At 50.3% G+C, this 15723-nt stretch overlaps 1 protein-coding gene across 4 annotated transcripts in view; it reads left to right on the top strand.

Moving 5' to 3' along the window:
- Adgrd1 (adhesion G protein-coupled receptor D1) overlaps positions 1–12061 on the top strand; it is a 115627-nt gene extending 103566 nt beyond the window's left edge. For all 4 annotated transcript variants that reach the window (XM_076922995.1, XM_076922996.1, XM_076922998.1 and 1 more), the window contains 5 exons: positions 6301–6392; positions 8084–8210; positions 8542–8583; positions 8960–9052; positions 9892–12061. In XM_076922995.1, the coding sequence (XP_076779110.1) occupies positions 6301–6392; positions 8084–8210; positions 8542–8583; positions 8960–9052; positions 9892–9987 (450 nt within the window). In that variant the 3' untranslated portion in view covers positions 9988–12061. The remainder of the gene's footprint in view (positions 1–6300; positions 6393–8083; positions 8211–8541; positions 8584–8959; positions 9053–9891) is intronic.
- The last annotated feature ends 3662 nt before the right edge of the window (positions 12062–15723 follow it).

Raw genomic sequence — 15723 nt, forward strand, 5'->3', positions numbered from 1 at the left:
ATGGTATTTTGTGCCCCCCACCTCAGAAGATGGTGGGGTTTGTACCCTCCTGAGCCGTGCCCTCATTCACCTGGGAGTGCTCTGCCTTACTTCCAAATGAAGGAAGCAAGTTTTGGATGTCAAGCGCGGCCTGACCCCATTTGTGTAAAAGCTCTCGGTGGGCGCTTTTTCTCAGGCAAGAGGGAAATGGCAGAGAAAATGTGGGGCGAATACTCCTGAATGGCGGCTCCCTGGGGAGCCGTGGTGGGGCATGGCCGCCCCACACTTCGATTTTTGTCTGCGTCTAGAAACACTCCACAAGGCTAGCACAGTTTTAAAGATTTACTTTTATTTTATTTTATTTATTTTGTGTATGTGTGCCCAGGGAAGCTAAAGGCGATTGGCTTCTCTGGATTATAGGCAGTTTTGAGGTACCCAATCCAGATGCTGGGAACAGTCTCAGGTTCTTTGCAACCACCTCTCAAGTCCAGACAGAGTTTCTTCTGTGCAGCTCTGGCTGTCCTGAAACTCGCTCTATAGACCAGGCTGGCCTTGAACTCAGAGATCCACCTGCCTCTGCCTCCTGAGTGCTGAGATTAAAGGCATGCACCACTGTGCCCCAGCTGGCTTGCAAACTTTTCGAGTAAAGCCGTTTTAGAAAGTGGGGGTGCTTCTGTCAGAATACTGGCTTCACCTGTGCTAGTGAGGACTGGCCTGAAGGCTCAGGAGGTTGTGGGCAGTAATGGGCCCCTGTGGGCTTCCTAGGCTTTATGCTAAAGAGAAAAGCAGAACCAAGTCCTTCCGCATCAGGACCCACCCCCATCCAAATTGATGATGCTAAGTGTAGCCCTGTCCGCTAACAGTTTTCCAGGGGTTTAACTGCTCAAACTCTTGCAAGAAAGTATCACAGAGCAGGGGCTTGAATGAAGACCATTATTCTCTTACTGTCACAGAGGCCAGATATCTGAAATCAAAGGCTCAGCAGGTTGGCCCCCTGGTTTCCTCTCTCCCTGGCCATTGGCCTGTGTGGGGCCATAGCTCTTTGATTACAACCCATACAAATGGCCTTAGTTTCATACATCACTTCTCTAAAGGTCCTCACCTCAACATGCAGTGAGATTATAACATTATGGGATAGAAGCTTGGTCACAAAGGAATGCAAGTCAGCCTACAGAGCCTGGTCCCTGATGCCCGCCCCCCCTGCCCCCCCCGCCCCCACGGTGACAAGAGACTTCAGGAAGAGAGTAGGTATTGTCACACAGCACCCTGCTTCTCCTCTGGGGGAGCTCAGAGTGCCACCTGCACCCCGCCAGGAGAAGGCAGCGCAAAGTCTGATTTGGGGAGTCCACAGTGGTTTCCAGTCTCCTCTCTGGGTACCTGAGTGCCATAGGTAGACCCCGGGTCTTCGGGTCCACCTTTCTCTCTGGGTGTGTGCATGCAGCGGGGTTGGGGGTGGGGAGGCAAAGGCAAGGTGGATCTGGACTAGGTGGATCTGGTCTGATTACGAAGTGCTGAGAGGCTGCAGGAGAAGGCCTTCCCAGGGAGATTTAGACATAAGTCTTTAAGACGAGCTTCTTCTCCATGATGATCCTTCACTAGGAGATAGATGGTCCTTGCTTGTTCAGACTGGTTTATTTGATGGTGGATGTGAATGCATATACTTTATTTGGGATGAACCAGGGGTTAAATACCTTTTGCGGGAAAGGAATGCCCAGGAAGGGAAGCTCATTGGCTGCCTGATCAGGGCCTATCTAGATACCTCATTAGCATGGGAAACTGTAGGTGTTTATGCTATGTGACTGAAGCCATGGTCCTCTCAGAGGGATGCCATGGTTACCTGTTTCCAATCAGGTACAAAAATGGACAGGAAGTGGCTCGACTCCTGCTGTTCTCAAGTCTCTGAGATTTCCCGGTCTGAACTTTCAACCTTACCAGTTCCTTTGTCTGGTGGCATGGCCTAGTTGCCCTACAGGGTATTCTAGCCAGTGCCCTACAGTAGTCTGGTCTGTGCCTGTCCCAACCAGAGAAGAAAGACAATGGCTCCAGGAGGTCTGAGAACGAGAAGAGAGGGTTCTTAAAGTCCTTGTCTTCCCTGAGAATCCAAGTAGAGACACATAAATATGTAGGTGCAGAGGCAGAGCTACAGGCCCCTAGATCCACAAGGCCATACACAGAACTATAGGTGCATAGGTCTATGCTACACAGAACTATAGGCCCATAGATCAGATTCACAGAGCTGTAGGTCTATACATATGTTGATATACAGAATTACAGGCATAGGCCCACAAATTCAGACCCAGAACTACAGGCCCATAGATCCACAGATATAAAGAGCTATGAGTACATAGATCCGTGGCTACACAGAGCTTTGGGCACATAGACATGTTATAGCCAGAGCTATAGGCCCATAGGTCAATGCTATATAGAGCTATAGACTTATAGATTCACAGCTACACAGAGTTACAGGCACATAAGTCAACAGCTAAATAAATGCAAGGCTATACATAGAGTTCCCAGGCAGATGCAGGGATGGTGGGACATAGATACATACTACTGGGGACCATATACATATAATGTCTGTGTATGTAGGCAGGTATAGATGATCGTGTTTCCATGTAAAATGCTTGTGAACATTCTGGGTCCCTCTCCCCCCAACCTCCATAATCTCTTTGATGACCCTGAGTTGATAGAGCTGCAGAGCCTGGCTCAATCCCAGAGGCCTCACCTACTGTTCCTCCTTCCTCCCCAGAAGTCACCATGATCTTTTCCTGGGTCATCCTGGCCTGTGGGCTCTAGTTTGAGTGTCTGGTGTGCAGTTCTATTCGTCTCTTCTGAAACAGCTTGGAATTGTCTCTCTGGTGTCTGCCCTTAGTAGCGTGTCCTCATCCTGACAGGTCCTGTAAATCAATACCAAGTCCCTGACAGTCACCTCACAACCAAGCCAGGCCTTTCTAGTTCATTTAGAATGTGGGCCAGAGTGAGTAGAGTGCAGCCAAGGGACCAGGCCCACTCTCCTTTGTATTTTAGCTTATGTGGTTCAAAAGCCACTGGCTCCTGTCTCACTACACAGGTTCAAGACCGCCCTCTCCCGATGCCACTGCCTGCAGGATGGTCTCGGCACAGCAACAGATGTAAAACCACAGACATGTAGATAAGTCGCTACAGATATGATGGAGCAGGTCCTAGGTCTCCGGATGAAACCAGACACCCTGGCTCTGTTGAGGGCAGAAACAAAACCCAGTAAACCCTATTAAAAAAGGAAATGGTGACAAGATGGGACAGACAGCAGTATGAGCAGCTGTGCTGCTGTTGGGACACTGTGTGGTTCTTGACGAGATCAGTCCCCCAAATCCCTAAATCAGTTCTTGACGAAATCAGTCCCCCAAATCCCAAGTGATCGCCTGGCACATTTACATGTCTGTGAAATACTCCATCTTGAGTCGCTAGCCCTGTTGGCAGCCTGGTGCAGGAAGTGTGAAAATGTGGAGCAGAGTCTCTGATCTTTGATCTGAGGAGGTCTGAGATGGAATCACCTCTACAGTGTCCACAGGAGGTGCTATGACCTTGAGCTCCTGTGGCTTGCTCATCATGCTGTAACTTGTAAGCTCACACGAGGAGCTGGGTAGTGTGACCTCTGACCTCAAACAAGGTTCTCAGACTCTCTCCCTCAAAGGCAGACTCCCACTGGCTCTCTCCGAGGCCCATCACTGTCCCTGAGTCAATAGAACCTAGCTTTGTGACCCCCAGGGATACTGTTGACATGTTCACCAAAAAAAAAAAAAAAAAAAAAAAAAAAAAAGAGTAAGTTTCAGGTAATTTTCCTTTTAATTTATAATTGCTCCAAATTAAAAAGCAGTTAGGCAATTTGATTTTTTAAATTTGTTAACAGACATGGTTGAGAAGAAATCTTAAGAATATATGAAAAAAATCAGAATATGTGAACAATATTTTTCCATGTCTACTACTCTGTCCTCCAGTGTGAACTCTCCCCAAGGGAGCAGCAGGCTTGATGCTTGATACTAGCTTTTCTTTTCTTTCTTTTGAGACAGGGTTTCTCTGTGTAGCCCTGGCTGTCCTGGAACTCACTTTGTAGACCAGGCTGGCCTCGAACTCAGAAATCCGCCTGCCTCTGCCTCCCAAGTGCTGGGATTAAAGGCGTGTGCCACCACCGCCCGGCCGATACTAGCTTTTCGATCACCGTGATTTTTCTTCAGATCGGGCACCTCCAACTGTATGTTCACCCCAATAGTGTCTCCTCCTGGGGAAGCAGGACCTCAAGGCTTTAGGCAGGCAGAATGACCATAGCTGTCTCATAAGCATGACCTACAAGAGCCCCAGAGTCCATATCTGTAATCCACTGGTGCATAACCAATTGTCTGTAACCATCAGCCAGCAGGCTTTGCAGGTGTGTGAGGTAGCTAAGTGAAAGGGGCAGGCTGGCAGCATGCCAGCGGGAAAATGGCTCACTCTGCCCCCTCCCCCAAATCAGGGGAAAAGCAAGAAGAATTGTGCTGTTAAAACTCCAGCGCTCTGGAAACCAACCGAAAGTATGCAAATAAAGAGGCATGAAAATCTTCTGAATGGCAGGTGGGCGGGAAGGGTCCGTGACATTGTCACCTGGAGCTGCCTGGTCTCCACTCTCCCTCGATGACACAGGTGCTCTGTGGGATATGGGGCACACAGCCTGGGGGACCATGACTGAAGACTGTGGGGTCTGGGGGTGTTACCCCCACTCCTGAAATCAGTCACTAGAATAGCTTGTCCAAGTAAGAATATAACTAAGTCTAAAAGTCAGTGGCCCATCACCCCCACAGTCTCTCCTTGCTCCTGTCAAATGCAGTTTTCTGGTCACTGTCATGTGTTGTAGGAAGGCTGGAGGGCAGCTGAATTACTGGACACTGCGTGACACTGTGCTGGCTATGCATTAACCTCTCCCATCTTCTCCGACCTTGGGAGACTCTGTCGTTACCCAGGGCAACAGGCACAGAGGGAAGGTGATGGTTAAGCTTTTGTTCATGTCTGATGGTAGTATAAGCAAGAGTCTAGTCTAGACAGGACAGGCGAGGTACCCACAGCGCCTCAGCGCCTCGTGGTTTTTTTTTTTTTTTTTTTTTTTTTAATTCTTTCTTTTTTTTTTTTCTCCCCCCACCCCCGGAACAGCATAACACAGACCCAGAATTGTCTCATCTGAAAACCTTTAACAAAAGGCTCTGGATGACTGATGGAAGCTGGGAGGAGGCAGAGGGAAAGGGCTGGAGTGGAAAAGTACCAGCTGGAACCAGAGAGGGGATAGCAACTCACGTTCCCCTTAAATCAGGCATTCTATGCTGGAGTGGGGGTGGGGTCCTCAGAATGGCCCCGGACTTATCCACCTGGGTTACTAATGCAGGCACTTTGGCTGCAGGGCTGTGGGGTTAGAGGTCTTGAGTGTCAGCTTCTCTAGGATTACCGGGTCCTGCTGTTTACAAGGCTGGACAGGCCACAGCCTCTCTGGAAGGCCAGATGGTGAAGACTCTGTCGGTTCTAAGGTCATGAGCCTGTCTGTAGCTTGGCTTCATGAGAATCAGGATGATTTTAACACTTAAGAGAATAGGCTCTGGCCACACATGGCTCTCACAAACCTCCCTTACCCCCCTCCCCCCCCCCCATCCCGCCGCAGGTCCCCTCCAGCAGAGAGAGACTTGGGGGAGGAGTCATTCCCCTTGCTAGTCCCACTTTGTTCCTTAATATTTAGGATCCAGGAGAGCTGCTAGGTGAGGGAGGAGCTGGGTGAGAGCCTGAGTCTCTGGAGTGCCGATTTAGCATGGGGGAACACCCAGCAGCTCCCTACCCAGGAGCAGGGGCAGGGCTGGGCATAGATAATACCCAATACAGCATCACATGTGTGGGCGATGAGAGCCAGCTGCCTTATATGGACCAGACAAACGGGGCATCTCCTCTTTGTCTGGTTGGTTTGCAGCAGCTGGTCTTTCTTACTTAGTGGGAAGCAGAGATTCCCAGGATTCCCAGAGGTGTCCAGGGTCAAAGGGAGCGAGCAAGCATGAGATGAGCTTTGAGCTGACTTATCTGACCCCAGAAGTCACAGTCATTCTCCTTGTTCCGATGCTGGTGGGATGAGAACTGAGTCCCTGTCTTGTCTGTCTTTGCTCAGGAGCGTACAGAGGGGCAGGCTTATGTAGTTATCCTTCCTACTCAAAGCTTGCCTAAAATTTGTTCCCTCAGTGATCCCTACTGGCTAAGGACCGGCTACTGTGGGGGCAGGTTCCAGCATCCTGTGGGTAGGTCTGACTCCTTACTGCCTCCCTATTTCCTCCCTTGCAGGTCAACATTGTTATCCTGGTTGCTGTGACAAGGGTCATCTCCCACATCAGCACCGACAGCTACAAGATACACGGGGACCCCAGTGCCTTCAAGTGAGTTGACTCCAACTGTTCATATACCATGAGGGGCTACTGAAGGCTTCAAGAGGGACAGACAATGTTGCTCCCCAGGGCTAGCACCTGAGTCTTCAGCTGGCTCTGCATCCTTGAGGCCTACATGGACAGCCTTTGGTTCGGGTCCTCATTTTATTACTTGGCGATGCAAGGTCTCAGGGCAGCCGTGAGGGCCATATATAGATGCCCTCCTGGGACATCTTCAGCCAGAGTCAGAGACAGCTGGAAGGAGGTGAGATGAAGACTCCAGATAGGAAGATCTGACTCCTAGCTCCTACAGCAATGGGTCCCTCTGCCCTTCGCTTCCTTCACAGTGGAAAGGGAGTAACAAGACCCTCCCCCAAGAGATGCCTTGTAAGGAAAAATCCCAGCAAGCAGTATTCCATGCACGCTGGGCTGCCACGAAGGGAGGAAGGATCTTTGGAAGTACCCCATACCCCACGGGACTGACACGCCACTCTAGGCTGCCTGGGTTCCTGGTGTTTATTCACTGGGACCTGCCAATGGCAAACGTCAGAAAAGCCTACACCAGTTGGGTGTGGCAGGAGACGACGGTAACCATGAAGTCCTCATCCAGGTAGAGACCCCATTCATAGAGATACTGTCTCCTAGGCTCTGTTCCCATTTTGAGCTTCTCCTCTTCTGTATGGGCTTCATGGCCAAATCCACACTGCCCTCCGAGAGGCAGACCAGCAGTGGCCAGAGTGTCTTCCTTCTTCTAGAGGGTGGGGCTTGGGACTGTGGTGACAGTGGCCAGGCCTTGTGCCTAAGCAAATGGGATTCATTTATGAGACCCAAGGTTCATAGCCCTCCTTGACCATAGAGAACTGTAAGCAAGCACCCTGAACCTTAAGGATCAAGGCCGAGGACCCCCTCACAGGTGACTTGGGAGCTCTTAGAGAGACAGCTAGGATGTCAGGCTGCTGGCATCCTGCGACTTTAAAAATGGAGCAAAAATATATGCACAAGCCACAACAAATCGATGAAATAATTATTCTACACACCGTAAATTAACTTGACAAATGGACTCAGCTCTCTTAGGCTTTTTCTGCCCCTGGAGCCTTCTGGGATATGCCTGGATGAGAGTGTAAGCTCCTGAGGGCCAAAGGCATTTCTGTTCATCTTCTGTCTGAGGGGTGGGAGAGCCTGGGTTTGTCCTCTGCCCACTGTAGCCTGACCAGGATGGGGCCTGTTCCTCTTCACTCTGTCCCCAGACCTACGGCCTTTGGAGAGTCAGGGTTGCCAGCCTGTCACCTGCTCTCATACCCAGCCCGGGCCTTTGTCCCTACCTTAGCCTGGTAGCTACACTACCAAGGTTGCTACTATGCCCAGGACACTTATACTTCTATCACACTCTTCTACCCACCACCTCTCCCAGAGCCCAGCTGGGAGGTGTCTCCATCACCTAGCTCCCTCTGCAGAAGAGCCACCAAGTGCTGGCCCTGTTTGGGCTCTGTGGGGCTTCAGAGATAAGCATACCCTGGGATAGCAGGCTGGTGTCAGCAGATCCACCGAGGAAGTCACTACCCACTGTGCCCCCAGGTGTCCCCAGACAAGCTAGTCTCATTTCCCATTGAGCCATTTCATCTCACAGCAGACCTGGTACCCTTAGGTCCTCCTGACCTGGTTTGCCTACCTACTGCCTACATGAAGGTCACTGTCTGTTCCAGGTTGACAGCCAAGGCTGTGGCTGTGCTGCTACCCATCCTGGGGACCTCATGGGTGTTTGGGGTGCTTGCCGTCAGTGACCGGGCCCTGGTCTTCCAATACATGTTTGCTATCCTCAACTCTTTACAGGTAAGAAAAGCCTGCAGGCCAGCAGGCATGGGACAAGGTAGACATGGGACACTGTTGGCTCCCATCATCCCAGCTGGGTTTGAACACCAAGGCCTGGTTAAGAGGGAGTCCGGTGCCCTCTGCTTGGAAGCTGGGGAGGTGATTAGGCTCTTTGTCCTTCCCCACATGGAGTCATCTGGAAATTCCCCTTCCCCTTCCCTGGGGATGCTGACCTCAGGCTCCAGATCACACCAAGCACGCCTTCTGGTGAGCTGTGGCCCCCAGGCTTCTGTGATGGAGGGACCTTGTGTCCATGTGCGGTTCTGATGCTACCTCTCCCTTTCCTTCCCAGGGCCTCTTCATCTTTCTCTTTCACTGTCTCCTGAACTCAGAGGTATGTCCATCCTCTACCCCACTGACAGCTCTAAGTAAACCCCTACCCCACTGACAGCTCCAAGTAAACCCCTACCCCTCTGACAGCTCCAAGTAAACCCCTACCCCTCTGACAGCTCCAAGTAGTTTTCTCTTCCATAAGGGCACAGAGAGAAGGGCGACATTGTCTAGGGTAATATAACCCTTGTCAGGCTCTGCGTAGGAATCACCAGCTCTGATATTGACATTGGTACCAACTTTGATGGCCCTGCCCTGACATGGGGTTGCTTGGGGCTCCTGTCACAGCAAGCCTCCAGAGGCCATTGCCAATGACCCATCAGAGTTTGCTATGTCAACTTCTGGAGTTCCCTCTAAGGCTTCCCCTTCTGCCTTTGAAGGTGAGAGCTGCCTTTAAACACAAGACCAAGGTCTGGTCCCTCACGAGCAGCTCTGCCCGTACCGCGAACACGAAGCCTTTCAGTTCAGACACTGTGAGTAAAAGCAGACCCTTCCCTTTGCTTCACTAAACCTCTTCCAAATGCCTTCCTCCTTCCCCTCAGCATCTTCAGGGCTCTGGTTAGTGTGCCTGTTACCAGGACCAGCCCTGCTGGCCATCAACCTGTCGACAAGCCTGCTTTGCAGGTAGACTCAGCCTCCGCATAATGGAGGATGCATGCGTCTGCAAGCTGTGTTTAAATACAGCGCGCTGCCCACAATTCCCTCTTCTCTAGGCCCTTGGAAGGGCCTCGCCTTCCATACAGTCTACTAACACCTTGCTCTAGAACAGTGGTTCCCAACCTTCCTGATGCTGCGACCCTCACGCTGTGGTGACCCTCCCCAACCATAAAATTATTTTCATTGCTACTTCATAACTGTGATTTTGCTACTGTTATGAATCGTAATGCAAGCATCTGATATACAGGATATCTAATATGCAGCCCCCAAGGGGTCGCGACCCACAGGTTGAGAACCACCGGTCTAGTGTTGTTTCCTTCCCAAATGGCACTAGGCCAAAATGTCACTGACTCGTGGCCAAGCTCCCACCTTGGTCATTTGCCTAATGGCCAATGTCTGACCCTTCATGGTGCATGGCATCTTCCACAATGAGAACTTGCCTGACTGGTGGGGAGCCAAGAATGTGGTCTTGGTGGGGCGGGAACCTTCACAGGGTGTTCTGGTCTGGACTCATTGGGTATTCAGAGCCTTGTGTCTCAGGAGCCGCCCCTCAACCCCTCATCCTCACACGACCTCAGACCCAAACCTGTTTGCACTCCACAGAGTGAGTTCTACCTCTCAAAACCATCTTCACATCTCTTTCTGTGATTTGTAGGTTAACGGGACACGGACAGGTACAGCATCTACAAAGCTAAGCCCTTGGGACAAGAGCAGCCATTCTGCCCAACGTGTTGATCTATCTGCTGTGTGAACAGGGCAGCCGCCATTCAAAAGAAGTGCCTTTCCCGAAGCAGAGAAAAAAAAATGTGTACCCTGCTGCCATCATGGGTCCCTCTCCTCCTTGATGCCTTGGCCTGGGATAACAGCCCCTACCTATGACTGAGCAGAATGTCCTGCCTGGCACTGCAAGTGGACTCAGGGGGGTGTGTGGCCAGCGATGATGTGGCCCTCCTCCCCTGCTGTGGTAGACACTTCTGTCCTCTGGGGACCCCAGAACGCAGAGTAGCCCGTGGTGACCACCATGTCCAGACCACACTTGTTACCGTGCGCACAGAGCATTGTACCAGCAAGGCTGCATTAAATGACATGTAAAGATGGGGCTACAAGAGAACATAGCCTCAGCCTTGAAGGAGACTGAGAGTCCTGAGCGGGTACTCAACGTCGTATGGCTCTCCAGAGGGTCGGCAGAGGTGGTAGCCAAGCCATGTTGGGGAATGAGGCCAGCACCAATTGGAATGTACATCTTCACGTAAGGGGACACTAACTGAGCCGCCACCCACCCTAGCTGTACAGCCAGTTCTGGGCTCTCCGCCTTTGCCTGTTTGGAGTCACCCGCTGTCCCTTGTATGGAGCTTTGTGAAGACAGTCTAAAGGAGCCACTCCATGGGAACCAATGTAGTCTGTTCTCTGCAAGTGGCTCCTCAGTGGACCCAAAGTCAGCCTTAGAACGTCCATTTCAAACACGAGCCTCTTTACTCTCCACGACCTCCACCCGGGCTGAGCTCTGCTGCTGGGTTTCCCCCTGCATCCGCATCTGCTGGCTTTCTGGGAGTGTAGCTACCCCTAGGGTCTGCTTTCTCATTCCTTAGACATGCCCCCCCCTCCATGGAAGAGCCAACAGGCATCTTCCTAAGACAGCTTAGACATTGGATGTCCCTCATGTGACACACCAGACCGGCCACGCTGCAGAGGCTGCTTTCTTCCCAGTAGGGGGCCACACCGAGTCTCCACTGCTGGCCAGGGTGGCCACCGTAGGCTTTTGGATTGGTGTGAGTGGACAGAATCAGACTCAGCCCTGGGAAGTACAGTCACTGTGACAACGGCTTGTGAACAAGGTCCTCATGGGGGTGGGGATCCCAGAGAATTGTGGAGCAGGCTGTGAAGAGCCAACCAGTGTGACAGGAACCTAAGTGTCTGTGACATGCACAGTTCAGACAGCCAGTCTGGCCCCAATACTGGAAAACTCTCACTTCCCATGACGTCCCTGACATCCCCGACCCCCTTCTTACACCCACACCTTACTTGGCTTTAGAATATGTTTCCACTCAGTTCTATGGATCTTTTCAGCTTTAAAGTTTCTCTTTTCTTTGCTCCACTGTAATGAAGTAGAGTCAAGGCCTGGCATAGCCAGGAAAGTGCTCCACACTGAGCCACACCCCAGCCCCTGAGGGACAACCTCCTAATAGGCATCCAGAAGCTAGAAGGACCAGACTTTGTTCTGGCTAAGCCAGGACTTAAATCTATCGGCCAAATGGGCCCCTGTGACCTACCCTCCTGCAGCCCCTTTGGCCAGTGTATACTGAGGCCATGCTGAGACTCTATCTGGTGACAAGTCCTGTCTATAGAATGTGTGTGGTCTCTGCTCAGCATCTCATCCCTCCTCAAACCAAACACCGGTGACCCAGGGTCCGCGACCTGCCCTGCTGAGCTCCTAGTAGTGAGAACACTGTATTCCCCACCCCCCACCCCCCATGCACGCTGGGCTCCCACTAAGGCAAGGCAGGCCAGGACTGTCCTCTATTCCCAGTGGGAGTCTCAGTTTCTGGCTTTTTGTAATACTCGCTCTTATGTAGCTGATACATCAAGGGAAATCAAGAGCAAAACGTGTCTCGGCTTCCCATCTCCAGTGAGTGAAAGCGTGTGGTTTATTTATAGGCTCCCGACTCTGGCTTCTGCAATCATTTGTTATCTGTGTATAATTTGGCCCCACATAAATTAGGAAGAATGGTGTGTGCGTGCCGTTTACAGCAGAGGGACGATGATGAGTCGCTGCTATACTGAAGACATGTTGTGATTTTGATGAAATAAACTCTTAATGTCCTTAACTAGAGTCTTGAGCTCCACAATCTGTGATTAGTGGTACCCGAGCAGGATAGCATCTCCAGAGTTTCAGCACTTACGCTACGTGCAGTATATTCCAGCCCAGGGGGGCTGTATCCCAGGGATCAGGGTGAGCACCCCAGGGCAAAACACAGGCTTGGGGAGGAAGGGGATAACACAGGGGACTGTCTGGCTTGGGTCCTCCTAAGCTGATTGGTGCACAAGATATAGACAGTCCTTCTAAATGCATTTCTTCATTGGCTACAACACACTGCTTCTTTATGCCGCTAAAATTAGCTGTTGGTGGTAGAGCAGGGTTTGGGCTAATACTTGAAAGTTTGGCTGATGTGCATGCAGTCTAGCAGATGTTTCATCCCACCATTATTAGAACCAATCATTGTTAATCTCATGACCAAGGTTGCTAAGTGATTGGCAGGTGGAAGCATTTATAGCATGGATATGGTAGACCAGCAAGCAGGGGACTTATACAGTGTGGATGCAAGAGTAACGAGCAGGAAGCATATACAAACAGCCTGGATGCCATACACTAATGGGTCTGCCGCAGATATAGAGGGGCCTGTGTTAGATTGATAGACAGGAAGCCTATGGGATGCAGGTGCTTCAGACTAACAGGCAGGAGACATATAAGACATGGACAGAGAGGAAATTCACACTCTAGGTAGATAGGACATCATGGAGGGAGAGTCTAGGCCATCCCTCCAAGCGGCATGCAGTTTTACAAAATCAATTATTTATCTGGGATTTGTTCCTTTGTTTGTTTGTTACATAGTTTTAAACTGTGGTAGACCAGAAGCAGGGGAAACTGTAAGACAAAACTGGATAAGGTAAGATGCTACAATGTTGCTGTGGTTGAATGGTTAGGTTTTGGGTTTCTTTTTTTTTTTTTTTTCTTTTTTGTTTGTGTTTGTGTGTTTGTTTGTTTGTTTGTTTGTTTGTTTGTTTTTTGAGATAGGGTTTCTCTGTGTAGCCCTGGTTGTCCTGGAACTCACTCTGTAGACCAGGCTGGCCTTGAACTCAGAAATCCACCTGTCTCTGCCTCCCAAGTGCTGGGATTAAAGGCGTGCGCCACCAATGCCCGGTGGGTTTTTGTTTGTTTGTTTGTTTGTTTGTTTTGTTTCAATTAGGAAGCAAACAATGCTTTATCTCACCTTCCCTCGTTTCTTCTTGGGTATCCCACTACTGGGATTCTGTTCCTCATGTTAATTAGAGTTTATATCAGATCTAATGGTTTTCCTCTGTCTGAAGAAACTCACCATTTCCTGCAAGGAGGGCATGCTGAATACAGGTTCCCCAGTCAGCTTGTCTGAGATAGACTTTATTCTCCTTTTCTTCATAGGACAACTTTGCTAGAATCCTGCAATTCAACAATGGTGTGATTTCTTTGAAGTGCTCAAATATTACCCTCCCCCATCTTTCTGAACAGAGTTGAAAGGAAGCCCCTGGTGACTCTAGTCTTAATGCATTATGAGTAAGCTGGGCTCTCCCCTTCCCCCTGCCCTATGACTTAAGGAAAGTTTACTTGGGGTTTGCACAATTTTACTGATATGTCTTGTTTGACTTTTTGTGCATGAGTGCATTTGCATGTGCGTGCGTGCATGTGTGTGTGTGTACACTTGCGCATGCGTGAATTGCTTTATTCAAGTTTCCTGCATCTGTGGTTGGTGTGTTGGGAAGTTCTCAGTCATTATCATTTATTTTGTTCATTTAAATTTAAAACATTATATTATTTAAAAATCTTTATGTATGTGAGTCTTTGGCTGGTTTGTATGCACCATATGCGTGTAGTGCCAAAGGAGGCCAGAAGAGGGCACCAATCTCCTGGAACTAGAATTACAGATGGTTTTGGGCAGCCATGTGGATGCTGGGAAATCAACCCCAGGCCTCTCTGCAAGAGCAGAAAGTGCTCTTAAGCACCGAGCCATCTGTCTAGCTTCTATTTTTATTTTTAAAATTACACTGAGAGAGACAGAGATAGAGACATAGAACCAGCTGACATTGGAGCTCACTGAGCTCACCGGAGCTCCCATTCCCTCCCACCCCTGCCACCCTCGCCACCCCTGCTCTCCGACACCCCTCCAGCCCTGGACTAGACGCATCAGCCTGAAGTGCCCCTGACTCCACTCAGCGAAGCCTAGCTGTCCAGAAGTTTGGGAGCTCCCCGCCCCAGACTCATTGCAGGCCTGTGGACCCCCAACACTTTGTTCTCAACTTCTGTGTGTAGTTCTTCAGTGGCGACTAGAGGCCTGGAAGTCAGGGAACCCCAACTTCGCCCCCATCCCCGGAACAGGTGTCTCAGTGCTTCCCTGAAGGCCAACACCCGATGGGAGGAGCATGGGATAAACGCAGTCAAACTCCCCACATTTTGTTTCCCCAAGTGGCACAGAAATGCTTCCGGTTCCTATCAACACGAATTGAACTTCTGCCAAGGTTTATTTCATAAATGAGAGTTAGCCGTGGTCTGGAGCCAGTCTTTGCTACTTGGTGGGTTCTCCTATTTTCCACCCTTTATCTTCCCCGCACCCCTTGTCTCACTCCCTAACACTAGATAGGAGAGAAACAAGGAGAGAGGGAGGGGGGATTAGGAAAATCCCTGAATCTAATTTCTTTCCTTCTGTTTCTTCTTTGACCGTGACTACTGCAAACTGCAGCCAATCCCCCTAAACGACCTGTAAGCACCAACCCCGCCTCTCAGGGCCCTCATCTTTATGTACCTTCTGAAAAGCTTCCAGAATTTCAGATGTCACAATCACATCAGTCACAATCACGGAGACTATCAGCAGCTGGCAAAACCACGCATCTGTAAGTACATGAGGCAAACCATGGTTCGCCTCTACAGAGAGTCTGAAGCAGCCCCACATCGCTACACCTGGGATTAAGACAGAAGCACAGTCTTAGAATTTTTCCATGTTTTATAAAGAGACCCAAACTCCAGGATTCTCACTACAGTGGTCACGGCCGACTGCATCCCCAGTGTCACACTGTGGAGCTCTCAGATAGCACTGAGCTTCCCTGGATGACACCTGTCCCTCCCCCCTTGCCATGGGACTCAGGACAGGAGACCTGGCAAAGTTTGGGAGAATATCCCGGTTAGCCTAAAATGTCCTTTGTCTGTTTGGTGAGATGGATCCCTGGTTAATTCATTTGTCATGCAACCTCGATGACCTGAGTTTGACCTCCCAAGAACCCAGGGTGAAGAAGAGAACTGATTTCTAAAAGACATCTCTGACCATGTGTGTATCCGTGTTCTCACACAAATGACAGTAATAAAAACAAAATGTCTTTGGTCATCTCATCCTTTCTAGGGACCGGCATGGCAGCCCCTCAGCTGTCCCTATGACCTACAAAGGTGGCTGTCTCTACTTTCTAGGGACACCATGTTGTCAATGCCAGAATCCATGGGTGGTCCAGAGAAGTTTCTAGCTACAGGTAGTGGGTCAAGATGGCAGAGAGAAACCAGGTTCCTGACTAGGGCACAGCTCCTCTTGGATGTATCATGGAGCCCTGTTGGGGGTACCACTGGGAGGAGAGAACAGGGCCCATGGTCGGTTACTGCAGGAACCCCAGGATAGCACTATGGCAGGAAAGACTGCACCAGGAATCTCTGACTTGGAGCTGAGGCAGGGTTCCTGGGATGCTACCTGTGGCT

Source organism: Arvicanthis niloticus, chromosome 24 (assembly GCF_011762505.2).
Source record: "Arvicanthis niloticus isolate mArvNil1 chromosome 24, mArvNil1.pat.X, whole genome shotgun sequence".
Classification (NCBI taxonomy): Eukaryota; Metazoa; Chordata; class Mammalia; order Rodentia; family Muridae; genus Arvicanthis; species Arvicanthis niloticus.